We start from the raw sequence: 27532 nt of genomic DNA, 5'->3' as shown, positions 1-27532 counted from the left end.
ATTAATCTGATAACACAGAGTCACTTGGTAACTGTGTTTAAATTTCTGTCCGATCAAATTCCTAGACATCCCGCCCCCATCAATTTGCTATTGGTCACATAAAAGAAGCTTATTCAGCTGGTTTGGGTGGAGCTCAGCTTTGTGAATAAATGTTACTAAAAATTAGTAGCTCTCGGACACTTTCATTTTGTCAAATTAGCTCTCAGAGGAAAAAAGGTTGGAGACCCTTGGTTGGAAGTTTTTCATTTGACCGTCTCTGCCTCGTAAACACTTTGACCTCCACACATCCGTTCTGTAATTCAGATTCTCTGTTAGGAATTTGTAGCATGAACCTGAAACTGAGGTAACTTGATGACCTTTACACTCAAATAAGGCTCAGTGGTTATCAAAATGACATTTTGATAAATTCACATTACATTCAATATCGTTTTTTGTTATTCTTGAGACATTAAATTGGCTTCACCGCTCACAGTTTGAGTAGTGAGAGAAAAAGCCAACCCGTTCCCCACACCTGACTGGCAGCCAAAGTCGCATGTTAAGCCTGATGGCGTTCAGCCAGTTGCAGGCGCTCTCAGCTGCCACCCTCGATCAGAAACAGGAAGCATCTGATGAGCCAGACATCAGATCTCCCCGTTTGAAGTGACAGACGCTCGAGTTTGGCCTTTGAACCCATCTACAGTAGCCAACCTCTACAGGCCCAAACAAAACGCAGCCTGCCAGGTTCCTCGACCCGAGCCGACAGCCAACAATGTGCAGGACAATCCCTTTAATGCGCCGACGCAGGGCTGAGGCAAATGCACACACATCCAGCACCATATTCTATCAGTGGCTTTAAAACCTAAACTCAAACATGTTGACTATACACACGATGCACTGCTTAACCACATATCAGCTGTTTGCAAACAGATCTTCACTTAAAGCCTTTCTGTGGTTTGGGAGGCAGCAGACGGGAGCTATGAGCTTACTGATCAGGGCTTGTTTATACCAAAACAAACATTTAGGGTCCAACTGCATCTGCACCATGTTGCTTGTAAAACAGGTTTATATGATGCAGGAAGGCACTATCAGCCATGCACAATAAACTCTGTTACTATGTATAAAACTGAACATCGTGAATGTGTTTTATATATGTGTGTGTGTGTGTGTGTGTGTGTGTGTGCGTGTGCGTGTCTGCGTGTGCGTGTGCGTGTGCGTGTGTGTTGTCTCTCACCCTGGATGGTCCTCTTGAAGAAGGCCTTGCACGCCTCACAAGAGGCCACACCGTAGTGGTAGCCCGAGGCCACGTCACCACACACCAGACACAGCCGCTTGGCCACCGAGCCAAGCATGAATTCACACTTCACTTGGCCTTCTTCCTCCCCAAACCTCCTGGACAGATGTGGAGGGAGAGACGGGATGGGGAGGAGGTGAAGGGAACAATAATGTGAATGTCCTCAGAGAGTACAAGTCCCATTGAACATGTGAAATAAGGTGAAACGGACGGAAGATAAGGGGAGAGATGACGTGTAAACCGACCTGTTCGTTCCTCCATTGTTGGCCAGCCCTGCTGTGTGACCGTAGAGGCCCGACGAGTCCAGCCCATTGGTATGATTGTGGCCCTTGGTAGGGGGACCGTAGCTGGAGTTTGTGTCCGAGGAGGAGCTTCCGGGACTGGGCTGGGCCGGGCTGACGTCGCCCTGAGAGCTGGGGCTGGGGCTGGAGGGCTCACGCTTTATAGAGGTGGGACAGGGGGGGTCCAAGCCCCTCACTGACATCCTGCCCAGATGCCTGCAGGAAAGAGAGAGAAGAGGGAAAATAAAGAGAAGATTTAATAGAAACGATGTGTTTGCATGACCTGTATTTTAATACATATTCATGATGGGGAGAGACTTTCAAGTGACCTTGATACTGTGATTAATATTAATGCATGCAGTTGACCTTCAGGTCTGTGGGTTTTAATTAGTTTTATAGGAAGTTTTATTAAGTCAGGCATCACTTACACAGATGGTAATCAGGTAATGAGCAGCTTGAAAAAAAATCTATACCATTAAATGATATGTTCATAACTCTCAAACAAACACGGGCGTGTATTTTTCAAACCACAAACAGAGCTACAAAGGCTCAGAAATGTTGTGTTATTTCTGCTGAATTGTTTCGCTCATCAATCTCGAACGCATTGACAACCGCCACCTCTCCGTCTCCCCATCCATCCATCCATCCTGGCACTATCTAAACCAGCCGTTTGTGCTTGTCCCACATATGCAAAGCTGCTGTCCATTACACTGCTTTGTTTTCAAAGAAGGAGCTTGCTTAAGCAAACGTAGGGAAATAGTCAACCCAGCAATCATCTGCATTATCATCGCCATTACATCCCATCCAAACACACTTTCTTTCTGTCTATCTCTTGTTCTTTTTGGCAGCTTTTCTTCTCTCTATTGTCTCAGTTACTCACCACAGCCGAGCTGTCAAACACTCCGAAGCCTACAACAGTTTACAATCTGGGTTGTTGTTGGCCTCTTGTCTTCTCCTCATTGTCTCTTTTGTGTCTCAGTTACTCATTACAGTTGACCCGTCAAACACTCAGCAGCCTGCAACGGTTGTTACAGTTAACAGGCTTTTTTTTTTTTTTTTTTAAAGGAAATGTGGAGATACTTTTTGAAAAATATTCACAAATTTGGGTGCTGGTTCATTTTTTTGTTTACGTCAAATGGGAAGTCAGTCCCAAAATGAATAATTAGCTAATGTAATAGATGTAATATCAACATATCTTCAAAAAATACTTTCCATAAATACTTCTAATACATGCTCAAAATAAATCTTCTTCTAAGCCTGCATGGTAAAGTGTGCACCATGACTCTATTATTGGATTAAGATGTGACCACAACAGACTCTCTGTCACCATGCTGAGGAGAACGAGCATCTGAGACCAGCTGAAGTGTACAGTAGGCTCGCAGGCATGTGATCTTCACACGCACACGCGTACACACACACACACACACACACACACACATCCTGAAAACACACTCACATTGTGGCGTCCGATGTTTATGCGTGGATTTAAAAATAAAAAGCTTAGACAGTCTCCCACTACACTTCAGGGAACATGCCAGAGGTCCCCTGCACACAAATGTATAGACACATTTTAAAGCACGTGTCTTCATAAACACCCAAACACATACTTCCATGCAACTGTTTGTCGCCAGGGCAACTTTAAAAAAAAAAAAAAAAAAAAAAAAACTCTCTCCTTTCTCTCTTTCTGCCTCCCTGCCTCCCCATTGCTGTGAAACACACACACACACACACGCACACACGCAGTGACTGTGCAGACGCTCTCTCCCTCTCTGCTCTCGGTCATGTGCGGTTGATGTCCAGGTCCGTCTGTTTCCTGCCATGTAAATCAGTCTTCTACCGAACACAGATTATTTGGTAGGCAAAAAGACGGGCTGCTCCTAACCACCCGCTGAGTAATCCGTGGCCACGCGCGACTGACCCCTCTACGAGCCCATGAGGACAGACACAGCGATGCACAGTAAGAGTGGAGAAACCAAAAGAGCCAACGGTTCCATAGGAACTGAAGTTCTATAGTTCAATTTCAATCCGGACGTAATGTCTGACCGCAAGTGGCCAGAAAAAAAAAAAAAGTACAGGTGGAAACACACCCAAGAAGCATTGGGGTCCGGTCAGTCCAGGCCACAGTCAGAGGTGGCCCGGCGCGCATTGTGTGTCCACATTCGTGCAGCAGTGGACACACAATGCGACCTGAGGAGGCATCGTAAGACTATACTCAACTGACGTCCACTGAATATCAATAAAATAAAAAATAAAAATAAAAATGCAGCTCCACGTTCCCGTGTTGGTATCTGACCCGGTGCTCCGGTGAGTTACCGTCACGTTACAGCAGGTTCCTTAGTTTTTGATTATTATTATTATTATTATTATTATTATTACTATTATTATTATTATTATTATTATTATTATTATTATTTTTCTCCATTCAGTCTTTCACCTGATCTGATCTCTGCCTGCTCTTCTTTTAATTTTATGTAATCTCCTGTGTGGTTCTTCTGAGTGCATCTGAACTGTAGCCGACTGACAGCAGGGGAAACTTACTGCAAACTGACGTCATAAAGCAGCTGATTAGTGAATTAAAACACATGACGCTAGTTTCACCAAAGCCTCCTCTGGGTTTATCTTTTTTTTTTTTTTTCTTCTTCTTCCTTTTAGTTAATATCCTGTTAGTTCCGACACACATCATCCACAGCAGTGGGAGAGACGCGGCGGAAGCGCGCTGTGGATCAATCATTAATTAATAATGAATTAATCCAAGGATCCGAACGTTTCAGGCTGTGAATTAGATTTAGAAACTTCAGTATTCAGACATTTACAAACGTGAAATACGTCACAGCCCTGCATTTTGTAACACACGGCGCATGAATTAGCCTACCCGTAGTTTAAACTCCTCTTCTCGTGCATCTGTTTGTCTTGTAGTTGATATCCTGTAATTTCCGGCACACATCAGCCCCACAGCTGTATGAGACCCCGCCCCCTTTGATCCACCGCAGCGGAGACGCGCTGGATCAATGAATTAATCTGACCCGAGTCATTGGGGTTGTGGTGTTTAGGTTTCTGTTCTTGTGCTTATTTACTTGTATATTTCGTGACGTAGCCTACGTGTTCATTTGCATAAGCAGCGGGGGAAGTGAGGTTTGACCTCAAGTGGTCACCCAGGGCTCATGTTGATGCAAGGTGGAAACAAGTCTGCCTGAAGCTGACCACTTTTGATCCGCTCCCTGACAGGCCAGATGTCTGGATTGGAAATAGCCAAATAGAAACAGCCTCTAAGCAACTGTAACTGTCTTAAATGGGGCTGGGTATCAAACCTCAATGCTTTTTTTTGTTGTTGGTGCGGATAAAATATAGGCTATTCATAGCAGACAGCATCAATAACTGTCAAGGACCAAAACTTTTTACTGAGTTGACTTTTCATTAGACATGTTTTGATCAGATGTGGCTTGTTAAAGTGCTTGTACAGCTGCCCGTAGAAGTTCTATTGTTTTTTTTGGCCACATCGCAGAAAAACATGGAAGCTTATGTTTATCTATTTACACATCCAACCAATACAGCAACATTAGCAGTAATTTGTGATCCTGTTTCTGGTCACCAAACAAGTTAAAGTCCAATATTCACCCTTCATTTGGCTCTGCTTTGGTCTCCACCAACTGCTGAGGGAAATATCTTCCTCTTTTGCTGCTAAATGCTCCACCGCTGAGCAGATAGCGCAGCGAGGTTTTACCTGTGATTTCTGTGGCTGAAAATTACATTGATGAGAGAGTGAACAGAAATGGTAAAGTTGAAAGTCATAAAAACCAAAACAATCCGCTTAAAGATGCTAAAATGCTCTGTGGAGATATGGGGGTTCCTCTGTGGGTTGCTCTCTCTTCAAATTACACATATCAGATCTGTAGTTAAGATTAGAAAATATTGATTATCAGCTGCTTTGGAAACTTAAACTTAAGATATTTTTGTTGACCCGGTCTTGCTCTTAAACCCTGAAATAATCTCTCTTTAGTTTCAAGTTACAACTCGACTCTTACGACTCTGATGCAATTTCGCCCCACCATTCTGCCCCCCCTACATCTCCCAACGTTTCCAATCCACTTTGAAGTCTATAAAAACATTACAGCGAATAGATTTCAGTTTCCCCTTAAAAACAACTCGGCAACTATCCCTCACAGGTGTCCATAATGTGCTGTCAAGTTTCTTGACAGGTACAGAGCGAATTACACTTTGCCCTCATTACATTACATTACATTTCATTTTCCCCGTTATAACCTATCACGGGGGGGGGGGAGGTGGAAGAGAAGGGGGATGGGTTGTTAGCATTTTTGCTTTCTTAATGAAATGCCATTGGAGTGGGGTGATCAGATGTGATGTGATATTCACTCTGACACATTACTGAGCTACAAGGCCACATAAAAGCCCATCAGAAAGACGGTCGCCGCAGCCCAGTGCAGCAGGGATAAATCAGAACATGCATCTGCGCATTCAAAGTTATCATACCTTCCTCCTTTTGTGTGCCAGTATCCAAAACAACTCTTAATTGCACTTTGGCAACAAAGTATAAAATGCGGGGTGAAACGACGAGCAGACAAAAAGGAGAAGAAGAAGAAGAAGGAGAAGAAGAGAGGCGGGAAGAAATTACAAGAGAGGCAGACTGACAGGGAGTGTGAAAAAGCTGGGGAGGGACAGAAAGAAAGGGGCAGTCCTGTGGCTCATTAACCTGGGTGGGGGGGGTTGTTGAAAGAATAGAGAGGGCAACACTTACTTTCAAATGAGCAGAGTCATAATGCAGACAATGACCCACCGCATGAAGGAGACAGGGAGGGAAACAGGGAGGGAAGGAAATACAGAAAATAAAAGGAGTAAAACCAACCAAATCTACGAGGAAGTAAAAAATAAACTGTGAGCCGACTGAGATTCTAATATCACAAAAAGCCAAATACTTTTGAGGGCCTGTTGACGAACCTTTTAGCTCCCCCCCCCCCAACCCTGAGGAGTAGTGATTGAGGTCAGTGGGGTCTCAGTAGTGTTTTTTTTTTTTCTTTTCTGTTTTTACTAATGAGCCAGAGATGAGCAGGGATCAGTGGCACCCCCAGCCAGCCGTAAGAGCCTTAGTCAGGCTTTGGATAGGAGGCTGGGAGATGAGGTGCCCGTGGCTGGAGCTTGGACCCGCAGGCTCTGGAAACTCGGATAGTGTGCCATACATGAGGATCATCTGTGGCCGTCACCGTCACTTCTTTATCTGCCTGCTCGTTTCACTTGTCAGCCAGCCGACCTGTGCGTCCACATGTCTGCTCGTCCTCTGTCTGTCTGTTCTCTTTTATCTTTCTTTGCCGGGGAAAGTTAATTTCAGCCCCGAGATGCTCCCTGAGATGTGTTCTTTCTCGGCACAAACTGATTATGCCTCAGCTGATAAAAGCGCAGCAGTGATGATAATGAACATGATTTTTTTTTTTTTATGATTACAGCAAAGAGAGGCAATCAAAAAGCAGTCTGCGGGCAATCAAACAGATGCTTGGCACATCTTTTGCCAAGGCTTTCTGTTGCTTTGTTCGTGTCTGCTGGGGAAGATTTTCACCAGCTTTAGACGACACAGGCTGCTCTCTTTCTCTCACACCGGCTTCTCTCACTAGTTTCCTCCAAACGGGTCTTACCCACTTACCATCGCTATCAGCAAACAAACAGCCTGAACAACGACAACCAGTGCAAACAAACACCTGGGAAAACTTCACTTCCTACACTTCCCAGAAACTTTGACTGTTATTTATGTAAATCTGTTCTCATCACACCTCAGTAAAGCTGAAACAACGAGTCGGTTAACTGATCAGTCAATCAAATGTAGTTTCATATTATAAATTGAGAAAATGTGCTGCTTTTCTACTTATGTCATTGCAACATGAAAGTGTGATGAGCAATCATGGCTGCTGTCTGACATTTTATAGACCTAATGAATCATCTATGAATTAAAAAAAAAATACTTTTTGATTGGCCGCTAATGGAAAAAAAGGTTTATCAGCAAGAACTAGAAGAGATTTTAGGGATGAAATAACTTGTATATAAAAGCAAATACGTACACCGACCTCATTTAAAGGAAGATAAGTATAGTTATAAATGTTCATGTGGATGTGGACGCATTCCTCTAAAAGAAACAATGATACTGTATTGGAACAACCAGATGAGAAAATATTGTAGAAATCCTTTTCTTTGATGGTAGAGTGAATAGTTATGAAGCTTCAGCACAAAAAAAAAAAAAAAAAAATTTCCTACTGATTTTCACACTCTAATTCTCTTTTGCAATAAATAATTTGAGGTTTATTTCAGCTGCACATTTGTTTTAAGAATGACTGATTCTCTGAGGTATAATAAAGATATGCTACATTACACATCTGAGACATGACAATACATCATGTCCCACATCATCCTGCATCCGTCACTGTCATGAAGAAGCTCTGAGTCAGTGTTGCATAAACACACTGTTAGCTCTATTTACACCTGCACGACATTTGTACAATTCGAAGAGCACATACTTTAAGTTCTGTGGGGTCATCGTGGAGTGAGAAGGTACTTACTCTGTGTCAGAGTGGTAGGTGAAGCACTCTGGGAGGTAGAGGTCGACTAAATCCATGTGCACTCTGCCAGCATACTCCGAAGAGGAGAAAATGTTCTGCCCTGTCTCCGTCTGTCTCCTCCTCCTGATCTCTTTTGTCCTTTCTGCTCGATAGATTTTTTTTTTTTTCTTTATCAACTGTATCTCTCACTGCACTGTTTGACACTTCCTCTATATTCTGCCTCCAAACTTTGTCTCCATCTACTGCCCTCTCCTCTGTTGGATCACACTCTCAGCTCTTCTCATTGTCCCCTCGTCCGTCTTCCCGTCACTCACACTTCTCGCCAACAGCCCCTGGCTGCCTTTGAAGTCCTGACTGTTGTGACTAGTGGCTGTGTGTGACAAGGGTCTCCAAGCAAAACCGGCCCTCATGAACACCCAGCCACACAATTTGAATGGCCTTCCCCCCAGAGTGTTAAGCTGACGGCTGATTGGCTGTCTTCTGAGCCTATGAGAGCCACCGGAGTGGGTGGATGTGACTAGAGGCTGTTTGGAGTATTTAACAGGTTTTAGTGTCAGAAAAAGTTTGACATGGGAGTGCAGGTTTTCACTTATTAGCAATCCAGGTCATACTATTTGATATTAAACATGACCTGCTTCTAAATTTGTACATTCAGTTGGATAAATATGAGAAAAGGAAATAAGTCCAACTGCAGCACGTTTGCAAGATCCTTATGAATTCAAATTTAAAATCAAGTCGATTTGGTACATGATCTAAATTGCTTTGCAGGTAAGTATAAGCATAACTAAAAGACAAAAAGTAAATTGGTTCATTGCAGTAAAATCACTGAGCCTTAACCCTTTATCAATTAATAGATTAGTTTTAGTAAAGTTTAAGTCATTTATCAAGTAAAACTTGCAAAAGATTTGCCGGTTCAAGTTTGTCAAAGTCAAAAATAGGTTGTTTTATATGACACTGAATTAAATATCTGCCAAACAAGCCATCTAAAGTTGTCATTTTGGAATCTGGTAAATTGCGATGAGCATTTTTGCAAATATTTCACAGATGAATTCAAAATTCTAATCAAGAAACCAATGAATATTGAAAATAAGAATTAGCTGCGTATAATCAGATCACTTTCACTTCATAGGTGGCGCTCGTCAGGCGAAATAATGTGTAAATGCTGAGCTGAAGAATGTCCTCTGTTGTCACAACATGCGAGTAACATGAACAGCTCTTCACACAGATGCTGTACGAACAAACATATGGACATCCACACAGACAAACACATCTTCAGGCTTAACTGACTTACTGCTCCTACAGCACTGTTATCTGAGCTATATCAGCTATGGCTGCATGCCTAATGTGATGCTTTTCACCTTCCAATCACAAAGCACACGTACACACAGAATGAGAGGCGCACTAAAGTCGTGCCTGGCACTCTTAAAACAAACAAACAAACAAACAAACAAACAAACAAACAAACAAACAAACAACAAATTAACAGCATATTCTTAAAATTTTCTGTAATAAGGGACCTTTTTTAATTCTGTATAACATGAATGAAATGATATCACTAAGTAATAAAGATGATGGTAATACTGCTAATCAATGTTCTGATACAGACAACATTACAGACAACAGTTATTACAAATACACATCACATTATCATGACGTCGTTTAAAAAAATTAAAAAAAAAAAAAAATCTTAAATATTGTAGAAGTAATATTTCACGTTGGACATAGCATAATGCTAACATTAACTTGACACAGTTGGAGTCAGACTCTTCAGTCCTTGATTTGAGGAAGCAGAATGAGTGGAAATGGATTCAAGATTGAAAGATCAGCCGATATGTTGGTGACAACGTAGGACCTGAAAGTCAATCTGACCATTCAATGCCGAAGCGCAGTCGACAGCTGAGTGGCGCCACTTTTAGCAAAAGATGTAAATATATCCTTTGATTTCAAAATTGTAGCCTTATGTTTTTTTTATTCAGCCTACTGAGTAGTAAAATCTGTGCATTTTATTTTATGAAGAGAATTGTAGGTAAATTTGGTTTGGTGTAAAATGCTGTGTTGTATTTTTTTTTAGGCTTGGGAACTTCTGTTCTAATGAATTCTCTCATTTCTTCTTAGAGAGTGAAGTTACACTAAGTAGCTCAGGGTTAGTTGACCTTTATGCAACCTGTGATAACTACATCCTGATCCACTTAAAAGACAAAAACACACGTGACGCGACCTGTCCAAGACCAGGTCAACCAGAATCCTCTCTGTGGAGACACACAAACACACATTTGTACACGCAGACCGCAGCCTGGCAGTCTGGTTATGTTCAGAGACAGAGATTCACCCATGAGCCTTGTTGAACAGTAACGGGTGAGATTCACATCGTGATGGTGCACCCTGAGGTCCCACAAAGTCAAACTGCTCAAATCTGATCTAGGATCTGGTGTATTGCAGCATACTGTGGGATGTTTAACCACATTGTTCCAGTTCTGTCAGAATCAATATATGACACAGTCAGTTTCCTCTGGGATCTGCAGAGCATGGGGAGTGTTTTCCATCATTGCAAAGGACAGGTGTGGAACGTGCAGCATCCCATCCTGATGGTTCAAAGGTAAAAACACTTCCGTTTTAAACAATGCTGTGGCTTCAAAACTCTACAGATGTCTTAAGGAGTTTGGTACTCGGTAAGTCTCACGACCTCGACCCGTCTGATCGCCCTGATGTCGTGCGAGAATCCTGAGCTCACCCCGCCCTGAGCCAATCTCCACAGGAATGAAATGACCTGCGCTAATCTGTTGCTCAGATAAAGGCCAGACAGCAGACTGCATGGAGTGGACTTTATCTTATTATGCACCGCATGAAACACCCAGACAACAGAAACACACACATTAAAACAGCCTCGCACACAGACACACTACGTGTGTAAACAAGCATGTGCACACAAACACATGTAAACACAAAGAGAAAGTACCAAGAAGAAACCCTTAAAAGATCAAGAGAGTGTGATTTCTAATGGAAGATAACTTCATATCAGCCACAGTGATATCATATCAAATCTCACGTGAAGAATTATCTACACCAAGAAATTATCTTTTATAAACCATTTAGGAAACTCGGCATTAACATTAAAGTGGAGTGGCTCTTATCTGTTCAGTGGCTTTTACTTTGGTGGCTCCTATCAGTGGATTCTTCATTTCATATAATCACACAGAAACCAAGTACAAGGTTGAAATTGAACATAGATGAATCATTTTCATCAGCGGTTGATGTTTTCTTTGGCACCAGCTGAGTGGCATCAATAGTAGGGCACACTTGAATCAAGCCCGAGGGCCATCAAAAGAACCACTTGAAAGAAATAATACTCTTATGTATTGTATTTTTATTTTTTTTATTTTTTTATTTTTTATACTTACCTAATGACTGTGTGCCACCGAACAAAGGATTTTTGTTTCACTTTGCAGTTGCTGTTTTTGAAAGAAATATAAAGAGAGATTCAGATTGATAAGATGTTGCACTCATTAAACTCATTCGGCTGATATAAGAGTTAGAATGAATTAGTCTAAATAATGGGGTGGGGCTGCAAGCAGTGACCATTTTCATGGCAAATCATTTGTCAAATTTTGGGCCATGCTGAGCTGCAGTATGTGTCTGTGAATTGCAATGTCAGTGCGTCTTTTGACAAATCTAAAATATCTCTACAATCACCGGATGGTTTTCAGGAAAGTGTGGTCCAATTGTTTCTCTGATGTTTCCTTTGTTCCCACAGGATGAACAGTAATATATCTGGAGAACCCCTAACTTTTCACCGAGGGCCATCTTCAGTCAAAATTGAATTTTGTCCAAACTGTACATTTGTTTCGTTTTGACCTCGGCTGTTCTTGTTTCTGATGTTTCATCTGATTCACTCATAATGACTCATAATGTTTCACTGCTCAAAGAGTCAACACAGGTGTAATAATGTATGTAACATATGTATGATGTAGGCATGTACTGAGTAATATCCCTCACACACACATACACACACGTGCACACAGACACACACACACACACACACACACACACACACACACACAATCTGCATTACTTAAATATTTTCTACGGGGACTCTAGCATGGCTGTAGACTCGTAATCTTCTTCTATTGTTGTTGGCAATTAATTTTCTATCAGTGGACACATTAATTATCCAATTTAGATTGCACAATACATTTTGAGGTATTTAACATAAAAGAATTAAACCATTAAATTATTAGTGAAGATATAGGCCATTAGCAGGTGTTAGCATATAGAAAATACTGTATTGTTAGTGGCGTGTACTGTATGTCTGTCAGTAAGGAACAAGAAACAGTAGAACAAAAATCCATCAGATTGTAAATTAAAGGTATTTTAGAGTTTAGAGTTACTGGCACACAGTGGATGTCTTTAGTAAAAGCAAAAAAAGGCAGCTTTGATGATTCAGTGGAAATATTAGCCTCGGGTGCTTTTTGTAAAACCATGTCAACTCCAAATGAACAAAAAAAAAAAAGACAAAATCACAGAATCTGACTGACAAGTGAACTCAACAAACAGGACGACGTGAACGGAAGCAAAATGCAGTAAAGACAGCACACGGGGAAGAAAAAAAAAAAAAAAGAAGCAAAATGCAGCAAATGAAACTGAACTCGCGTGGCTGCAGTTAAACATCAAAAATATTTTTATACTGCCGAGCCTGAACCGAAGACAGGAGTTCGATAGCTGCTCCGGAGATACTCTGCCTGTAACGGAGCACCCAGCTGCCAGCTATTGACCCCCCACACACCAGAAGCATCCAGCTTTTTCCTCTGAAGAAAAGGAAAGGTACGCCTAAAACGGACACAGCGTGTGTGTGTGTGTGTGTGTGTGTGTGTGTGTGTGTGTGTGTGTGTGTGTGTGTGTGTGTGTGTGTGTGTGTTCACCCTCTTTCTCCTCATCCCTAAACTCACAGCCACCAAATCTCAGCCTCCGGGGACAGCTGTCGCATTGACTTCCAAAACTGGACAGTCACTCTGCAACTCCAACCCCCATCACACACATTAGCATCAGGCCTTGGATCTAGTGAGTGTAATCTGCTTAGTTTATATCTGACTCACAGTCATCCATCAATTACTGAGACACTGGGAAAGACTATTGACACTGTGTGCAAACACCGCTGTCCCGCTGAACCGACAGAACCTCTCCGACTCTTAAAAAAGGACGGAGACACAGGAAAGAAACTGGAACAAATAAAACATGTCCGGTCACGTAAAACTAGAGAGCTTCTACGGGCTTCACGGTTCGATGTCTGCAAATAGATGGATGGGAGGGAAATTATATACAAAATGACGGATTGATTGACAGATGAGCACTTGAGCTGTAGGATCAGTTTTACACCATATTGATCTGTGGTAAACTGTACAGGGATCAGAGGTCACACACACACACACACACACACACACACACACACACACACACACACACACACACACACACACACACACACATTCCCAGAAACCTTAGAAAGCCTCTGGGAGAACGCTTAAAGCAACGTAACCATAGAAATATCCCTTAGAGCTAGCTGGACCTGCTGCTGCTATCCTCAGCGAGTCAATGGTCTTCAATTGGTTTTCACTCATCTGGCGATCCAACAGTCCCACAGGGGAGGAAGTGAGTCAGCGCTGGGAAACATATATGCACAGGAAAGGCTTTTGGGCAGGCAGGATTTCATTAGGACTAATTTAAGATCGTTTTATGAATGTGAGACTTAGAACAATTGCTCAAATGCAGCCTCCTGCTATTGGTTTACAAACCCTAATAACTTGCCTGCATTGCCCCCTAGTGGAGGAATCTCTTTGACATTTACTTTCCAGAATATTTCCTTGATCTGACCACAAGTTTGATCAGGTACGATCACGTAACAGCAGTTTGAAAGGAAGTACGATGCGACTGCAGTTGACCCCGATTATTGAGCGTGCGTGTCACCGCTTCCCCCGTCCCGCCGTCACGCCATGCTGTCTTCTGCCAAATTGGAGGTTCTTACTGTGATTATGTAAGCAAGCCTCTCCTAACAGCATAATGTGGATTACCACAGCAAGCACCCTTCATATTCTCAACAAGCAGTATCGGATTAACTGGTCAGTTTCTGGCCTCTGGTTAACCTCCTCTGTGCGGTTTGGAATGAAAATGGAAAAAGGGAGGAGAGAACATCTTTTGTCTCTTCTGTGTAAATGATGTCCTTGAGTCCTGTGTAGTCTGTCCTCTTTCGGCATCTGGAGAGGAGGCTCGGTGCATTTGGATTTTAGATTTCATTAACCTAATATGATCATCCTGTCTATCTGTCTGTCTGTCTGTCTCACTGCCACCCCTTTGGTGTTGATTCTCATGTTTCTTCCCCTTTTCCTCTGGATTTCTGGCGATCCTTATCCAACTTAAAACTCGATGGACAGAGGGAACTAGATATTGCGCATACTGTAAAGCTCATTACAGAAATTGTATGTATATTTATTGCAGTACCGCTGCTTGTACTTTCATTCGCTGCTAATTTTGACCTCTCCTGGAGGAAATCAAGAGCGTTTGACAGCTACTTTACACTTTGCATTCAGACACACTGACCTTTGACCTCTTTTTTTTTATTTTTTTTTTTTTTTAAACAGCAGAGTGGAGTTGCTGCCACACGTTTGTGAGTTGTTAGGAGCTCTAACAAAACATCATGCCTCAAAGAGGTCAAATGATCCAACACTGCACCAAAGTAGATATTAATGCAAATTTATGCAAAACTCCTCACCTATCTTATTAACCAACTCACAGCCTCTCATAGTTATCTCGTGATCCTTCGGAGGGGCCTGACCCCCAGATTTGAGAACCACTGACTATGTTACTAAACTGTAAAGTGAAGTATTCATTAGCTCCAGCTAAGCCAACAACAGGAAAAATGCTGCTGCAGCACAAACAGTATAATTATATACAATCATACTTCAGTCACAAGGGAGATTTTTGTGTGTGTGTGTGTGTGTGTGTGTGTGTGTGTTAGTTTTTAAATGCAGAATAATTCATACGTAATGGAGTAGTTTTAATTTAGTTTCACTGTGTTGTTGGTACTTTCACTCCTGAATACGAGCACTACTTCTGCCGCTGGAGCTTTTTTACAACTTAATCCCCCCCCCCCCTCTTACACACACTCACACACACCTGGTTCCCAGACCTGCCTCATATGAGGAGCTACTGATGCGGGTCCAACACACACCGAATCCTGGGAGTCAGCACCCCACACACACACACACACACACACACACACACACACACACACACATCTACTGCTGATGTCAGGAAGTATTATAACCACTTTCGCATGCCCACACACACACACACACACACACACACACACACAAGTAGCATGCAGTCCATCTCATCATATCACTTTTATCTCCACAGGTGGCAAATTTAGCCCTCGGGGGCTCAATGTCAGCACAACAAACAGATCAACACAAAACACACGGAGACAAAACAAGCTGCTGTCATGTTGGGTTTAAAAAAAAAATTAAAAAAAGAAGTCTACCACAGCTTTATGTATTCACCTTCTGGCTTTCTCTCTATCTACCCGTCCATCTCGCCACCCCGTGAACCCGCCTAACACAATCTGTCAGCAGCTCCACAGGTGAGCCGGTCTCATCTCTTGACAGTCTCGCACCGCGGAGAGCTAATGCCAGCGCTCGCCTCTCTCCCTCTGATTCCTCCACCTCGCTGTGTCTTTTAAACCCTCTTCTCACTGTGTTTCCATCCTGTCCTTCATCATCTGATCACACAGATTTATCCAGGTGTGCTATCTCGGATGTTTCTGCTTTAAAGCAAATTAAATCCCCCCTTTCCTCCTTTCCCTCCACTACCCCCTTTTCTTCAGGGGTGGGGGTTGTGGGGGAGTGGGGGGTGTGGGGGTGCTCTTGCAGTGACCCCACCTTCCGGTCAACGCCTCGGCCGGTTAGCCCGCTCGGCACGGTCCGCTGATTCCCGGCCACGCCAAGGTACACCAGTCAAAATGTAATTTTCTGCAAGATTACACATGATAATGACTCGCTTTGGTGGGTGGCCATAAATGATGACTTCCAATTATAGATGCATAACTATCGATCTGTCAACAGGAGCACTGAGAAAGGAGAGGGAGCCGGACAGATGTCCAGTAATGTAATGTTTACTGACATCTTTCTTGATCTCTCACCTCCCCACCCCATCCCCCCCCACCCCCCTCCCAAACACACACACACACACACACACACACACACACACACACACGCACGCACGCACACACACACACACACGCACGCACACGCACACGCACACACACGCACAAAGAAACAGTGGATGCTGCTGCAGACACGCTGAACAATTCATTGAACTGTTCATAAAGTCCTGCAGGGTTAAGAGCAAGTATTGATGGGAGCCAATAAAAAGCCTGAGATGAGTTCACCTGGGATCAGAGTAGACCTTCACCTGGTCAGGCACACAAACGCACACACACGTACACACACACACACACACGTACACGCACACACACACACACACACTGGACTGTTTCTAAGCAGACAAGAACAAAACAACAACAAAAAAACACATCGGCCCATTTGGTGCAATTAAAAGCAGCCTGCATCTACTTCTTCCTTTTCTCTTGTCGTTTTTTTTTTTTTTTTTTTGCTTTTGCTCAGTACTCACTGTCAGTTTCATCCACTGGCCGGCTGGCTGGCTCGCTGGTCCTCCGCTCCACAGCTGCAGTCAGTCAGTCAGTCAGTCTCAAGGACAAACGCTCTAGCTCTCCTCGCCTCCGGTCTCTGTAGCTCAGCGATGCAGCAGCGCGCACACACACACACACACACACACACAGTCCCAACACACACACACACACACATTCCCCCTCTCCCTCTTTCTCTCCTCTCAGCGTCTCACTCTGATCCAGTGCTGAGTTTACCTACGTACCTGCCTCGCTTGCTCACAGGGGAGTCCTGAGAGAGTGTGTCAGACAGAAAAGTGTGTCTAAGAGAAGCAGGAGGGAGGGGGGGGGGGACAGCAGACTGTTTGGGGTGGGGGTGGGGGGGGGGGGGTGATGGAGGAGGACACAGCCAGCGTTCCCTTATATGCAGAGGGAGGTGGTGAGTAGAAAGGGAGGGTAGAGGACACACAGCGCTCCTGTATTCCCATAGATACAGGAGGAGGGGATTTCTATTGCAGCCTCGCAAAAGATGGGAGAGAAATGAGTGAGGGAGGGAGGGAGACAGAGGGAGCATCATATTTCAGCGATGTTGAGTCAGCATGTGAATGTGATGCATGTGTTGATAGTTGTTGGGAATATTTAGAGGGCACGCGCTTCCGAGCGGTTCTGTGTGAAAAGGCTGTCCTGCGAGTGTGCCGCGTCAAAAACACCACAAAAAAACCCAACAAGCAGACCAGAAAGTTCTCCTGCTTGTCCGTTTTAACTGACGGATCAGAGCGAGGAGCCTGAAAGTGGAACCGGCTTCACTCAAGCGTGGACGTGAAATGTTGCAGCTGTATTTTATAGAGCGATTAAGTGACCACAGAGCGCGAGATATAAAGAAGCCTCACATGGGCTGCCGTGAAACACTACGAGACAGCCTGATAGATCACAGGCGAACCAGCATGTGTGTGTGTGTGTGTGTGAATGTTTGAGATCTCTGAGGTCGTTTCAAAAATGACATCATCAGCTCACAATTAGTCCATCAAAGAGCGCCTACGCCGATTTCTCTTTACCGCGTTTCTTTTAATTATCAAATTTAAACGATCAATATCAAAATGTTGGCCGGTTGTTTTAATTGTCAAAAGCTCAATGGCAGTGTTGTTGATATTGTGGGAATAACTAAAAAAAAAAACACTTTAAATGCTCTGCTAACAAAGATGATATGTATTTAATTAATACAGACCTGATGATGAGGTATTTGCTGTTCGAGCCTTGGTGATGTGTCGGCCCGGCCGTTATTGGAGTATCACGGCACATATCAGTGTTGTCGAAGATTTTAGCTTGATATACGCAGGATTTAGTTGTACAAAAAAAAGAAAAAGAGGCTTGATTTATTAGAAATTGTTCTATTTGTGTGCACGTTATTTCTAATTATTGATATTAATTTCCCGGTGAAGTTCAGTGACAGTGCACTGATGTTAATGTGGACAATTGACTGTAAAACGTCCTGCCTCCATTACATATTTGAAGTCTGAAAAAATATATACATTTACATATACTGAATGTCCAGTGCACATTATATTAGAACTTTTTTCCTCTCGATTATCGGTATATGTCCCAAAACTCCAGTATCGTTCGGACTCCATTTGCAGCTTTATTTTAGAGAAAATGGTCATTTCCTGGTTTGTCTTTTATTAATATTTAATGTTTGTTTTTTTTTGGTTTTTTTGGGGGGGGGGATACAAATCTATTTAGTAGGATTTAAAAAATATAATTTTGAAAAGTGAGATGTTGGCTCTGCTTTTTTTCAGTTAATATTACTCTTTTAGGTATCGCCCTCAATAGTCCAGCACTGGATGACTTCTGAAAAGATCTTTCGCTTTAGACCACCTGATGAACCAAAAATGGAAAAATTTGCCTCAGAGAGGACAATAACACCACAGAGTTTTTGACAGTCTGCATGTTTAATACACGTTTTCTGTTCACATTTCTTTGAATTGGCCTTGTGGGCTAAGAGCAAGAAAAAACAAACAAACAAAAAAAAACAACAACTTCCTTTTGATACACCTTGGTTAAAAGCTCATCTTTTTAGAGGAAAAAAAATACTTCTTGCAGTACAACTTGTTGCAATATTTCTGATCCACGATTTTATATTTTCAGCTGCACTTCAGTGCATTTCCAATCTTACATTCACATAAATGTACTATAGCTGGCCAAGAAGCTAACAAAGCTATATTACTCAGTCGCCATAACTCGTAACATCACATTTGGGTGAACAGATATGGGTCCACAACTAATCGTTAAAAATCTATTGTTCCTCTGATGAATCTCGGGTGTTTTCACGTGTGTCTGATTGGACGTCAGCTACAGTCCTGAGAAAAGATCTACTCAAAGCAAATCAAGGGAAACGCCGGCGTGCATGTTGGACCTTTAAATGGTGTATTATAACAGAAGCGTCCCTGCTATTTTGAAATTCTGTAACAACACAATGATCGTAACCTGCAGTTTCATCACATACTGTGTATAAAGTCGGTGAGCACGGTGGTCACAGTTGGCTAAAGTCTGCTTGCCTGGTATTATCAGTCTATTTCCAGTCATTGCATCCTAATGAGCGCAGACCTCTTGGTTAACTTTGAAACTATTGGGAGCAGCCTTTAATGACATACGTTGCGAGCTGAAACTCCACCGCTGTCGCCACAGTTGGAACTATTTTGCCCTTAGCCACGCTCGCTGGTTGGTGATTGGTCGGCCTTTCAGAGTGGTTGACCAAAACTGAAGCTCAGAGCAACAGTCAGGTGGAGCCAGGCTGGCAGTCTGCAGCAACAATGTTTAAAAAAACAAAACTAAATAATATTGCAGGACAATAAACTTGGACTTGGTAGGACCCATTTGTACAAATCTGGTTGTTTTTTTCTAGTAAACGTCAGCAGCAGCTGCACATGCATGTAGTGGTGCTAAATGAAGGGAAAACTGGAGTTGGAGATTTTATCTTTGTTTTTTTTGAGAGATAAAAACATTCTGATGATCTTCCATTAAAATGAACAATAAAAACATCCAGATCTCCTCGCCCACGTCAACACGTCTTCATTACAGTAAAAGGAACCTAAAATGAATGTTGAGGTACGGCCGTCTCAGACCTTTTATTAAAAAAAAAACCATGTGGAATATTGGAAATATTTCTCATTAATTCACTCACCATTCGCTGACTGAAAACAAACTGCAGTCATCATCGGCGGACTGCTCGGTGTATTACAGTCACCTCAGATCTATAGAATCTGACATGACATGAGGTTCAATGTCATGAGTTTTCTCCAACATGGAGTTTCTTGAGAGGACATGTTTGCAAGAAGTCTTTCCTGTCATCGACCTTCACATGTCAGGTCTCTGTGAGGATATCTTTGGCTTCTTGCAGTTTCCCCAATATGGGAAAGTTTTTTTCTTTCATCACAGACTCAGTTGCTATGACAAGCGTCGCTCCTTCCCTTCTTGTGGCTCACACGTCTGAATTATACTGGACCTTTTTTTTTTTATTATTTTTTTTTTTAATTTTTTTTAAATCACCCTGAGGAGAGTATGATCTCTGTCATGGTCGTCTTCTCCCAGCCAGCTTCCGGTTGACAATCCAGAAAAATAGCAGGTTGTTCAGTTGAAACCTAAACCTGTGCCTTTGGGTCTCTGAGTGGCCCGGATGGGCTCGGTGATGCCCCTCCCTTCGGGGCCCAGGCCCATCCCCGGGCTCCAGCCCATGCTCTGCAGCATGCGGCTCCCCGCGTTCGAGTCAGGGATGGGAGGCGCGTTCTCCCCGACCACGCCTGACAAGAGAGTTTGCATGTTAGAGAAGAAGGACATTTTCTGTGTACAAGTCTGTGGCTCATGTTAGGGTTGGCACGAATTAGCATTTGTCAGCTATAACAGAGATCTGGAAATCAGCTCTTTGACATGAGAGCCACGAAAAGACAGGCACAACCGGTACTTAATAAATGTCCAAAGCCATAGCAGTAAAGTAGCATACGCCCGTCATACATACACGCTTGGTGAAGCTCAAAGTGGGGACACGGAGGACATACTGTATACAATATGAAGAGAGTACAATGTATGCAACCTTACAGACCCGCATTTAAACGCAGTAAGTAGAGAAAAGGTTTCATTATTAGGTGACCAACAGAAAATTAATTGAAAAGTACTTTAACAATCAAAGTAATTTCACGTAAAATAGTTGAAATTTTGTTGTTTTCAGTTGATCAAATGTGAGGATTTGCTGATTTTGTCAAGTTTAGATTCTTGTAAGCGTGATTCAGGGAAATTTGTCAATGAAAATTGAAAATATTGTCTTTGGGAACTTTTGATGCATCTTTTTAAGACTATAGGCCTAATTGATCAATAAAACAATGTCAACAGATCAATTATTAATAGAAGTTGTGACTTAGTTACAGTGTTTGCTCTTACAATTTATTTCAAACTTAAAATGCCTGTTCTTGATCCACATATTTGACGTTCTGTCTCCCTGCTGGTTCAGCCTTAGAATAACCGTAACCATGTAATTGACTTATCCACATTTCCAGTCAAAGAACAAATGGATCCAGTGAGGGGAAGAACACCCATGTCTGTCTGAGAGACTGTGGACGGTTTGTCCTCACTGTTCCTGGAAGCTCACTGTCCCGTCACACAGTACGACCTATTACCCTTTGTAATCCTCTCTTTAATTCGTATGCAGTGCAGACGAGAAGCTGCACGGCTGTTTACGGAAATGAATACAAAAATGTCAGTATGCTCATTAAGTCTTATTACCACCTGGCTGTTCCTGAGAATTACAAGTAAGTCACTGACTGGGTCACTTTGAACAATGACCTGTATTTCCTGTCATTTAAACCAAGAAGAACTCTGTGTGTGTGTGTGTGTGTGTGTGTGTGTGTGTGTGTGTGTGTGTGTGTGTGTGTGTGTGTGTTGGGTGAAAGAGAGACAATGAGCTTCCACCTGAGCCACAACAGACGTGACTTTTAAATCCACAACTGACAGCGAACTCCATCTTGTATCAGCGGTTCCCATTAGTTCCATTGTGCATTCAATTTCAGTCATAAATCACAATCAAAAATGGGACATGGCTTCAGCCTAAATATTTTATAAAGGGACTTTGGCCTAACAGCATTAGGCTTTGCTACCTCGCCCTTCCAAAAGTATCAACTGTGCCCAGAGGTAAGGAGGGTGTTTTTTTTGTTGTTGTTGTTTTTTTTTTTTTTTTTTTTTTGGGGGGGGGGGGGGCAAGGCTGTGAGACACAAGTGTAACTGGCTAAGAGCTAATCCAGTATCTCTGCTGTGACAGCATGACTTGGCCAACTGACTCTTGTCCAACAAAGCTTAGGAGGAAAAGGGGTTAGGAGCTAAAGCAGGGTTTAATAATGACAGAGGAGGAGGGGGAGAGAGCAATATGAAGGATGAGAGATTCCCCGCTGCCAATTAACCCGTTTAAAAAAAAAAAAAAAAAAAAATGGTGCGAAACACAAACATTTCATCTCGGATCCCTCGTGTTGACGCGAGTGTATGTGCGAGACAGAAGGCGAGGACGACAGCAGACTGTCGGACGCGGTGAGCTCGGCCATGAGGGGGGGAGGAGGAGAACGAGTGAGAGCCAGAAATATAATAAAAGAGGCAGTTGGTAAAAAGTGCCAGATGGTGTGTGAGGTGCAGCTAGGTGTGCGTCCAATACCTGAGGGTGCAGTGGAACCGAGGGGGGCTGCTTTTCGCCTCCGCTTGACATCCCCAGTACACAGAGAGCCGAGGTGCCCGCTGGTCTGTCTGCGAAACCAGCCAGGCGACACGGAAATGTGGCAGCGTTAGTTTGATCTCAAATAACAACACGTGAAGTTTCCCTGTTCTTTTGAAAAAAAATAAAATAAAAAAAATAGCACTAAACACTGTAAAAACAACAGCGGGGGGGGAGGGGGGATTTTTGTTGACGAGACGGCAGCCGAGACTAAATTAATCTAAATTCTGGTGAGAAATGACAGGTGTTTGAAGATAAACTGTGGTTCTCACCTGCTGGCTGTTTTTACTGAGCAGCTCCTGCGATGCCCCCTGTCTGTCCGCGAGTCCCAGTGCAACTGATGTGGCAATGGAGGAAAAACAATACTTAATGTCTGAAGTGCTCAGCAAGTTATCCTCACAACAAAACATCTGTGGTCTTAGAGCACACCAAAATCGGAACTTTGAATTTCAGTCCATTGAAAAGAGACTAAAAGGAGCTCTGCTGCTCACCTGTCCATGTTCTCTCCTTGAGCCCGAGCTAAACCAAGGCCTGTTGGACACATAGTGTGATTAAAGCCTCACGTTCCCATCATGACAATGTTTTAGAGTGAACTGTTGGTCCACCACAGGAACTTTTACAGAAAGCAGAGAACCTTTTTTTTTTTTTTTTTTTTTTTATCTTGGAAAGCCTTGCTTACATTTAGACTGCAGGAACATCAGAGCAGTTTGATACTTCTAACTGATCCGTCTGCACTCATGCAAAAACAAAGACAAATGTTTAACCGGTAAATCAATATCACTGCCTAGTCGATTCAGTCACTCAAAGTCTGATCAATATGAGTCTATATGTTGTATGCTGTGATCCATGTTCTAGTTTCTCTTTGCTTGTACAGTGTGTTGATACCAAATCATGGCAATTAATAGTGATCTTAAATTTGAATCCATCTCTCTTTTATGTACAACACAATTAAAGAAAAAGTGATTTTAGGTGAAAACTGCGGCTCACAGAAAGATCCTTTTCTCTGTCTCAACAGTTGTTGTTTTTTTTTCACATAAAAGCACCTTTCATAAAATAAAATGCAACTTCAAGTGCTTGCAAAAATTACAAGAACAAATATGAACAAACAAGAAACAGTCAGAGTGAACAGCAATTAAAAAACAAAACAAAAAATAGAGAAGAACTCACTCATGGGGGTCCTGGTTTTGTCTGCCCAGTCGTTCGTTGAAGCCCTGACTGGAGCTTCCCTGTAGCCCCGCCTCGGACCCCGGCTGGTTTCCATGGAGACGACTCAACCTGGCCTGGAATCCTGATAAACACAGAAACAACGGGCGCACCGGCGATCAAACTCAGGACGCGAGTATCGAAAGGATTCCTTTACTTTGGTCAGTAAGCTCAGGCTGAGATCAAAGCGTGAACAAGGAGTGACCAGGTAAAACAAAACTCGGGGAGGAGGGGTAGGGGGGGGGTAGTCCTTAAAAAAATTGAGGCCAACGAGATACAAGTGCCGGAGAGAGCTAAGGTAGCTTTAAGCAATGAGAAGCACAAGATTACACATGTTTCTACTTCGTGCTGCAAGCTACAAACAAAGCCCCGTTATTTCGTAAAGCACTTTATGGCCGTAATGCTGAACGCTGCCTTTGATTTGTGTCCGTGTGAAGCGTTTGCCTCCGGCTGGCCGCGAGTGAGCCTTCAACAACAATGCAGAATTGACGTGACTGTACATTTTCACTGAGCATTACATTACATTATTATGTCATCTGATTTCAGTCCCACGCTCCAAATACAAGCGTCGCCCTCTGCCCACCTCTCTGCGCACCAGCGCTCATCATTGGAAAGGATCCGGTGAGAATACTGTTGAAGACCGGGTCAGCTAGGTCCAGCTCCTCTGACCCCGTGTCCCGCTCCCACCAGGGAACCACCCCGGCTATCCCACACGCGCCGCCGGGCCCCGGACCGGTGCCCGGCTCGCCCTCGTAAAACCAGTCGCTCTGTTCGTCGTCACCTGGACGAAAGATGATGGAAAACGTGACCGCACGAGAAAGGTGGGACAATTACTACCACACCTACAGATAAACAGAAACTGTCAGCTATTTGCTATCAAAGAGTTGAATATATATATATATTTTTTAAAGTACTGGGAAATAAGATATGTAGAAATTAGTTGTGTCTACTTAATATCAGCATACTGTATGTACAATATGTGCACTAATGTTCAATACTACAAATGAATGGAGAGATGTCCGAGTACATACCTTGCCTCCCCTCATCGTTAGTATAGAGGCCACCGTCACTGCTGTTACTGACACTGCTGGTCTCACTAAAGGAGGTAGAAAAGGAAATCAAAACAATCATTTAAAGATATTTCATGAATTTTTTTTTTTAATCAAAAAGCAGCCAATAACAAAAACAAAAGTTAACTCGCAAAAACTATGGCTCTGATTTTACGTTTTTTTTTTTTTTTTTTTTAATTTTTATACAAACGCTTTGATTTTAATTTAACAACAGAAGTCAATGTTCACCAGTTTTATGTGGCATGTAAACACGAGCAGACACACACACATCAAAACAGAATAAAGAAGCAGAGACGAGAGGAGTTGAAACTTTTGGAGTCACAGAGAATAAAAAGAAAAGTCAAAACACTAACCACCTGTCACTCATGTCCTCATCCGAGCCCTTTTGCTCCTCCAACTCCATCTTGTCTTTGGCCCCTTCCATTGGACAGGAGATGGGGTCTTCACTCTCCACCACCACCCCTTCATCTGCAGCTTCCACTCCCAGCCGGTGGGTGGCCAGCTTCCTCTTCTTCACCCTGTTCTTCCCTCCTCCTGACCCTACCGGGCCTCCTCCGCAGAGCTCCATGGCCCCCCTGCCCTCGTTAGGACCGAGTCTATGTGGCCTGCTGCCAACGCGGGCTTTGGGCACGGGCGGGGGCCCGAGCATGGTGGGGGACGGGGGCTCTGGCTCTACGGGCGGGTCGACAGCCATGCGTTTGACCTTCCGTCGCCGCCTGAGGCTGCGGGTTCCCTCTGCCGACCCCAGGACGCCCGGGTCGTCCGGCCAAAGCGGCCGCTTGTTTCGGCCCGTGTCGGCTGTGTGCGGCGTCCGCCGTTTGGGGCCAAGTTGTTCATCGGAGTCGCTGTTGTCGCGGGCATGGCTGTTGGCAGCAGAGACGCCTCCTGTACTGGCACGATAGTCCTGCAACAGATGCCGCCGTGATGAATACCAGACTGAGGTGCTGATGCTAAATTAAGAAACTTGAAAAAACTCAAGTATGTCAGTTAGGATAAAAGCAACAGCAGAGTGAGGCAGGATTTATACAACACTGACAAATTTAAACAGGACCGTATCGAGGAAACTCGGATCTAAAAGTAAATATGTTCCCCTCTTCAAAACACCACACAGTTTAGTGTTTATCCCACAATGCAAAAAAAACAAACAAACAAACAAACAAACAAAAGAAAAGCTGAATAATTGCTCTTTAAACATGTGTTTTTCATTCAATTATGGCACAACTAAGGCATACATGAAAAGTAAAAACATCCTGTATGCAGTATGCTATGAAGCATTTCAACTTCATAGCTTTTATTATTTATATTTCCACAGTAATGAAGGCAGCATTGGGGGGGGAAAAAAAAAGGAAAACAACATTAAACCACAAAGGTTGCGTCACTTTTTTTTTTTTTTTTGCATCGTAACAATGAGAGCGGAGAGAGAAAAGAGCAGCATGGATGGAGATACACAGAGCCAAATAAAACATCACGGCCTCCTCACCTTGTGTTCCTCCACGCTGGACTCGGAGCCCTCGCTGAGGTGTCCGGTCTCCCACGGAGGATGCGGGTTGTCCGACCGTCGCTTCCTCCCCCTCCGTTTCCGAGCCTGCCTCTTCAGCAGGCAGCCCACCGCCAACGCGTGGTCTCCCCCGTCGCCGAAGCCGCCGCGGGCCGCTTGCTCCGAGCTCTCCTCCAGCGCCGACACCAGGTCGTGGACCAGCTCGTCCATCGTCCGGCGAAAGTGCCTGAAGGTGGAGAAAGAGGAGGTGGAGGAGGACTGGAGCTCAACGTTTTTTTTTTTTTTTTTTTAAGCCAAGTTCACAACAACGTCCGAAACTGTGTTATCTCGAAAGCTAGTTAACTATTGTTACAACATTCACAGCAGTAACGCGTGGTTAGTTTTAACGACTCTCTCTCTCTCTTATAAATTAACAACAGAGAAAAAAAAAACAACACTGATTTTGTTTTGATTTTTTTTTTTTTTTTTCCTCGAAGAGCTAAGCTGCTAGCCACTTAGCATAGTTAGCTTCGGCTCCCTTAGCCGGATGCTTCACGAAAGTGAACAATATGTCACGGACCAAACCTACCAGCCAGTTCCCGCTTTGCCGATGGTTTTTAGGTTCGCTGCGCGGAACATGAAAGCCACCAAATGCCGGGTACCTATTTTTTTTTTAGTTTTTTTTTTTTTTTTAGCCAGAAACAACGGACAAACTCTGACACGCCGCGGACACCATACTGACACGGATGCTAACAATCGGCTCGCCGGATCGATACGCGACAGATGACACCATGCTGCCTTCAGGTGCTCCTGGGAAGTTTGAGTTTTACACACACTGACTAGAAAGCACAGCCTCGTAGCCAAAATTAATAAGTATTATAATTATTATTATTAGCCTATTATATTATTATTATTATAATAAGTATAATAATAATCCTATTATTATAAGTAGATGTCCTACATTCAAAACCCCACTTCAGTAGATGTAGTTTACATAAGTATTATCAGCAGAATTGACTTTAAATATAAAAAGTAATGTTTTTTTAGTATTATGTATAATATTTCTGGATTCCGTTAATGTGCATTGTTAGTGCTGTAGTTGTTTATGGATGTGCCAATTGAAACTACTTTATCTAGTACTGTTGGGTGGTTCAATCTACAGTTAATGCATTATAGTCTATAAATGATTAAAAAAAATTATCATGTACTTAGTGATGCTGTCCTGTAAGAATCATGTATCTCTTAAAATTCAACAAA

General features: G+C 43.1%; 2 protein-coding genes across 8 annotated transcripts in view; both read right to left on the bottom strand.

The window, feature by feature from the left end:
- LOC138203483 (estrogen-related receptor gamma-like) overlaps nt 1–17083 on the bottom strand; it is a 31801-nt gene extending 14718 nt beyond the window's left edge. For 2 of the 3 annotated variants that reach the window (XM_069158375.1, XM_069158376.1), the window contains exons 1-3: nt 8109–8596; nt 1516–1767; nt 1211–1368 (exon numbers count right to left, since the gene is read on the bottom strand). In XM_069158375.1, the coding sequence (XP_069014476.1) occupies nt 1211–1368; nt 1516–1767; nt 8109–8164 (466 nt within the window). In that variant the 5' untranslated portion in view covers nt 8165–8596. Of the gene's footprint in view, nt 1–1210; nt 1369–1515; nt 1768–8108; nt 8597–16787 lie in introns of those variants that run through there. The other variant, XM_069158377.1, reaches the window with a different exon arrangement.
- Nucleotides 17084–18709: 1626 nt separating this feature from the next.
- Nucleotides 18710–27060, bottom strand: gpatch2 (G patch domain containing 2). 5 transcript variants are annotated; one of them, XM_069158369.1, is made up of 10 exons: nt 26865–27060; nt 26279–26522; nt 25152–25702; nt 24760–24824; nt 24312–24509; nt 23693–23813; nt 23017–23056; nt 22798–22862; nt 22469–22557; nt 18710–20576 (listed from the first exon to the last, which is right to left on the bottom strand). In XM_069158369.1, exons 1-10 carry the CDS (start codon nt 26912–26914, stop codon nt 20407–20409), a joined length of 1593 nt encoding a protein of 530 aa, XP_069014470.1. In that variant the 5' UTR covers nt 26915–27060; the 3' UTR covers nt 18710–20406. The 5 variants fall into 5 exon arrangements, with proteins under 5 accessions (XP_069014470.1, XP_069014472.1, XP_069014473.1 ...); XM_069158371.1 differs by having other exon boundaries at nt 25155–25702; XM_069158372.1 differs by lacking the exon at nt 22469–22557 and having other exon boundaries at nt 20444–20576.
- Between the last annotated feature and the right edge of the window lie 472 nt (nt 27061–27532).

This window comes from Embiotoca jacksoni, unplaced genomic scaffold, assembly GCF_022577435.1.
Source record: "Embiotoca jacksoni isolate LCO1_2020_lvr unplaced genomic scaffold, fEmbJac1.0.p SCAF_23, whole genome shotgun sequence".
Taxonomy (NCBI): domain Eukaryota; kingdom Metazoa; phylum Chordata; class Actinopteri; family Embiotocidae; genus Embiotoca; species Embiotoca jacksoni.
This window is presented reverse-complemented; position numbering and strand designations above follow the sequence as displayed.

Excerpts from the sequence above, each read along its gene's own strand:
- gpatch2 (XM_069158369.1), bottom strand. The coding sequence starts at position 26,914 with ATGTTCCGCGCAGCGAACCTAAAAACCATCGGCAAAGCGGGAACTGGC. Across the intron at positions 25,703-26,278 it reads CCAGCGTGGAGGAACACAAG|GACTATCGTGCCAGTACAGG; the intron begins GTGAGGAGGCCG and ends CATCTGTTGCAG. Across the intron at positions 22,558-22,797 it reads TCAGTAAAAACAGCCAGCAG|ACAGACCAGCGGGCACCTCG; the intron begins GTGAGAACCACA and ends CTGGTTTCGCAG.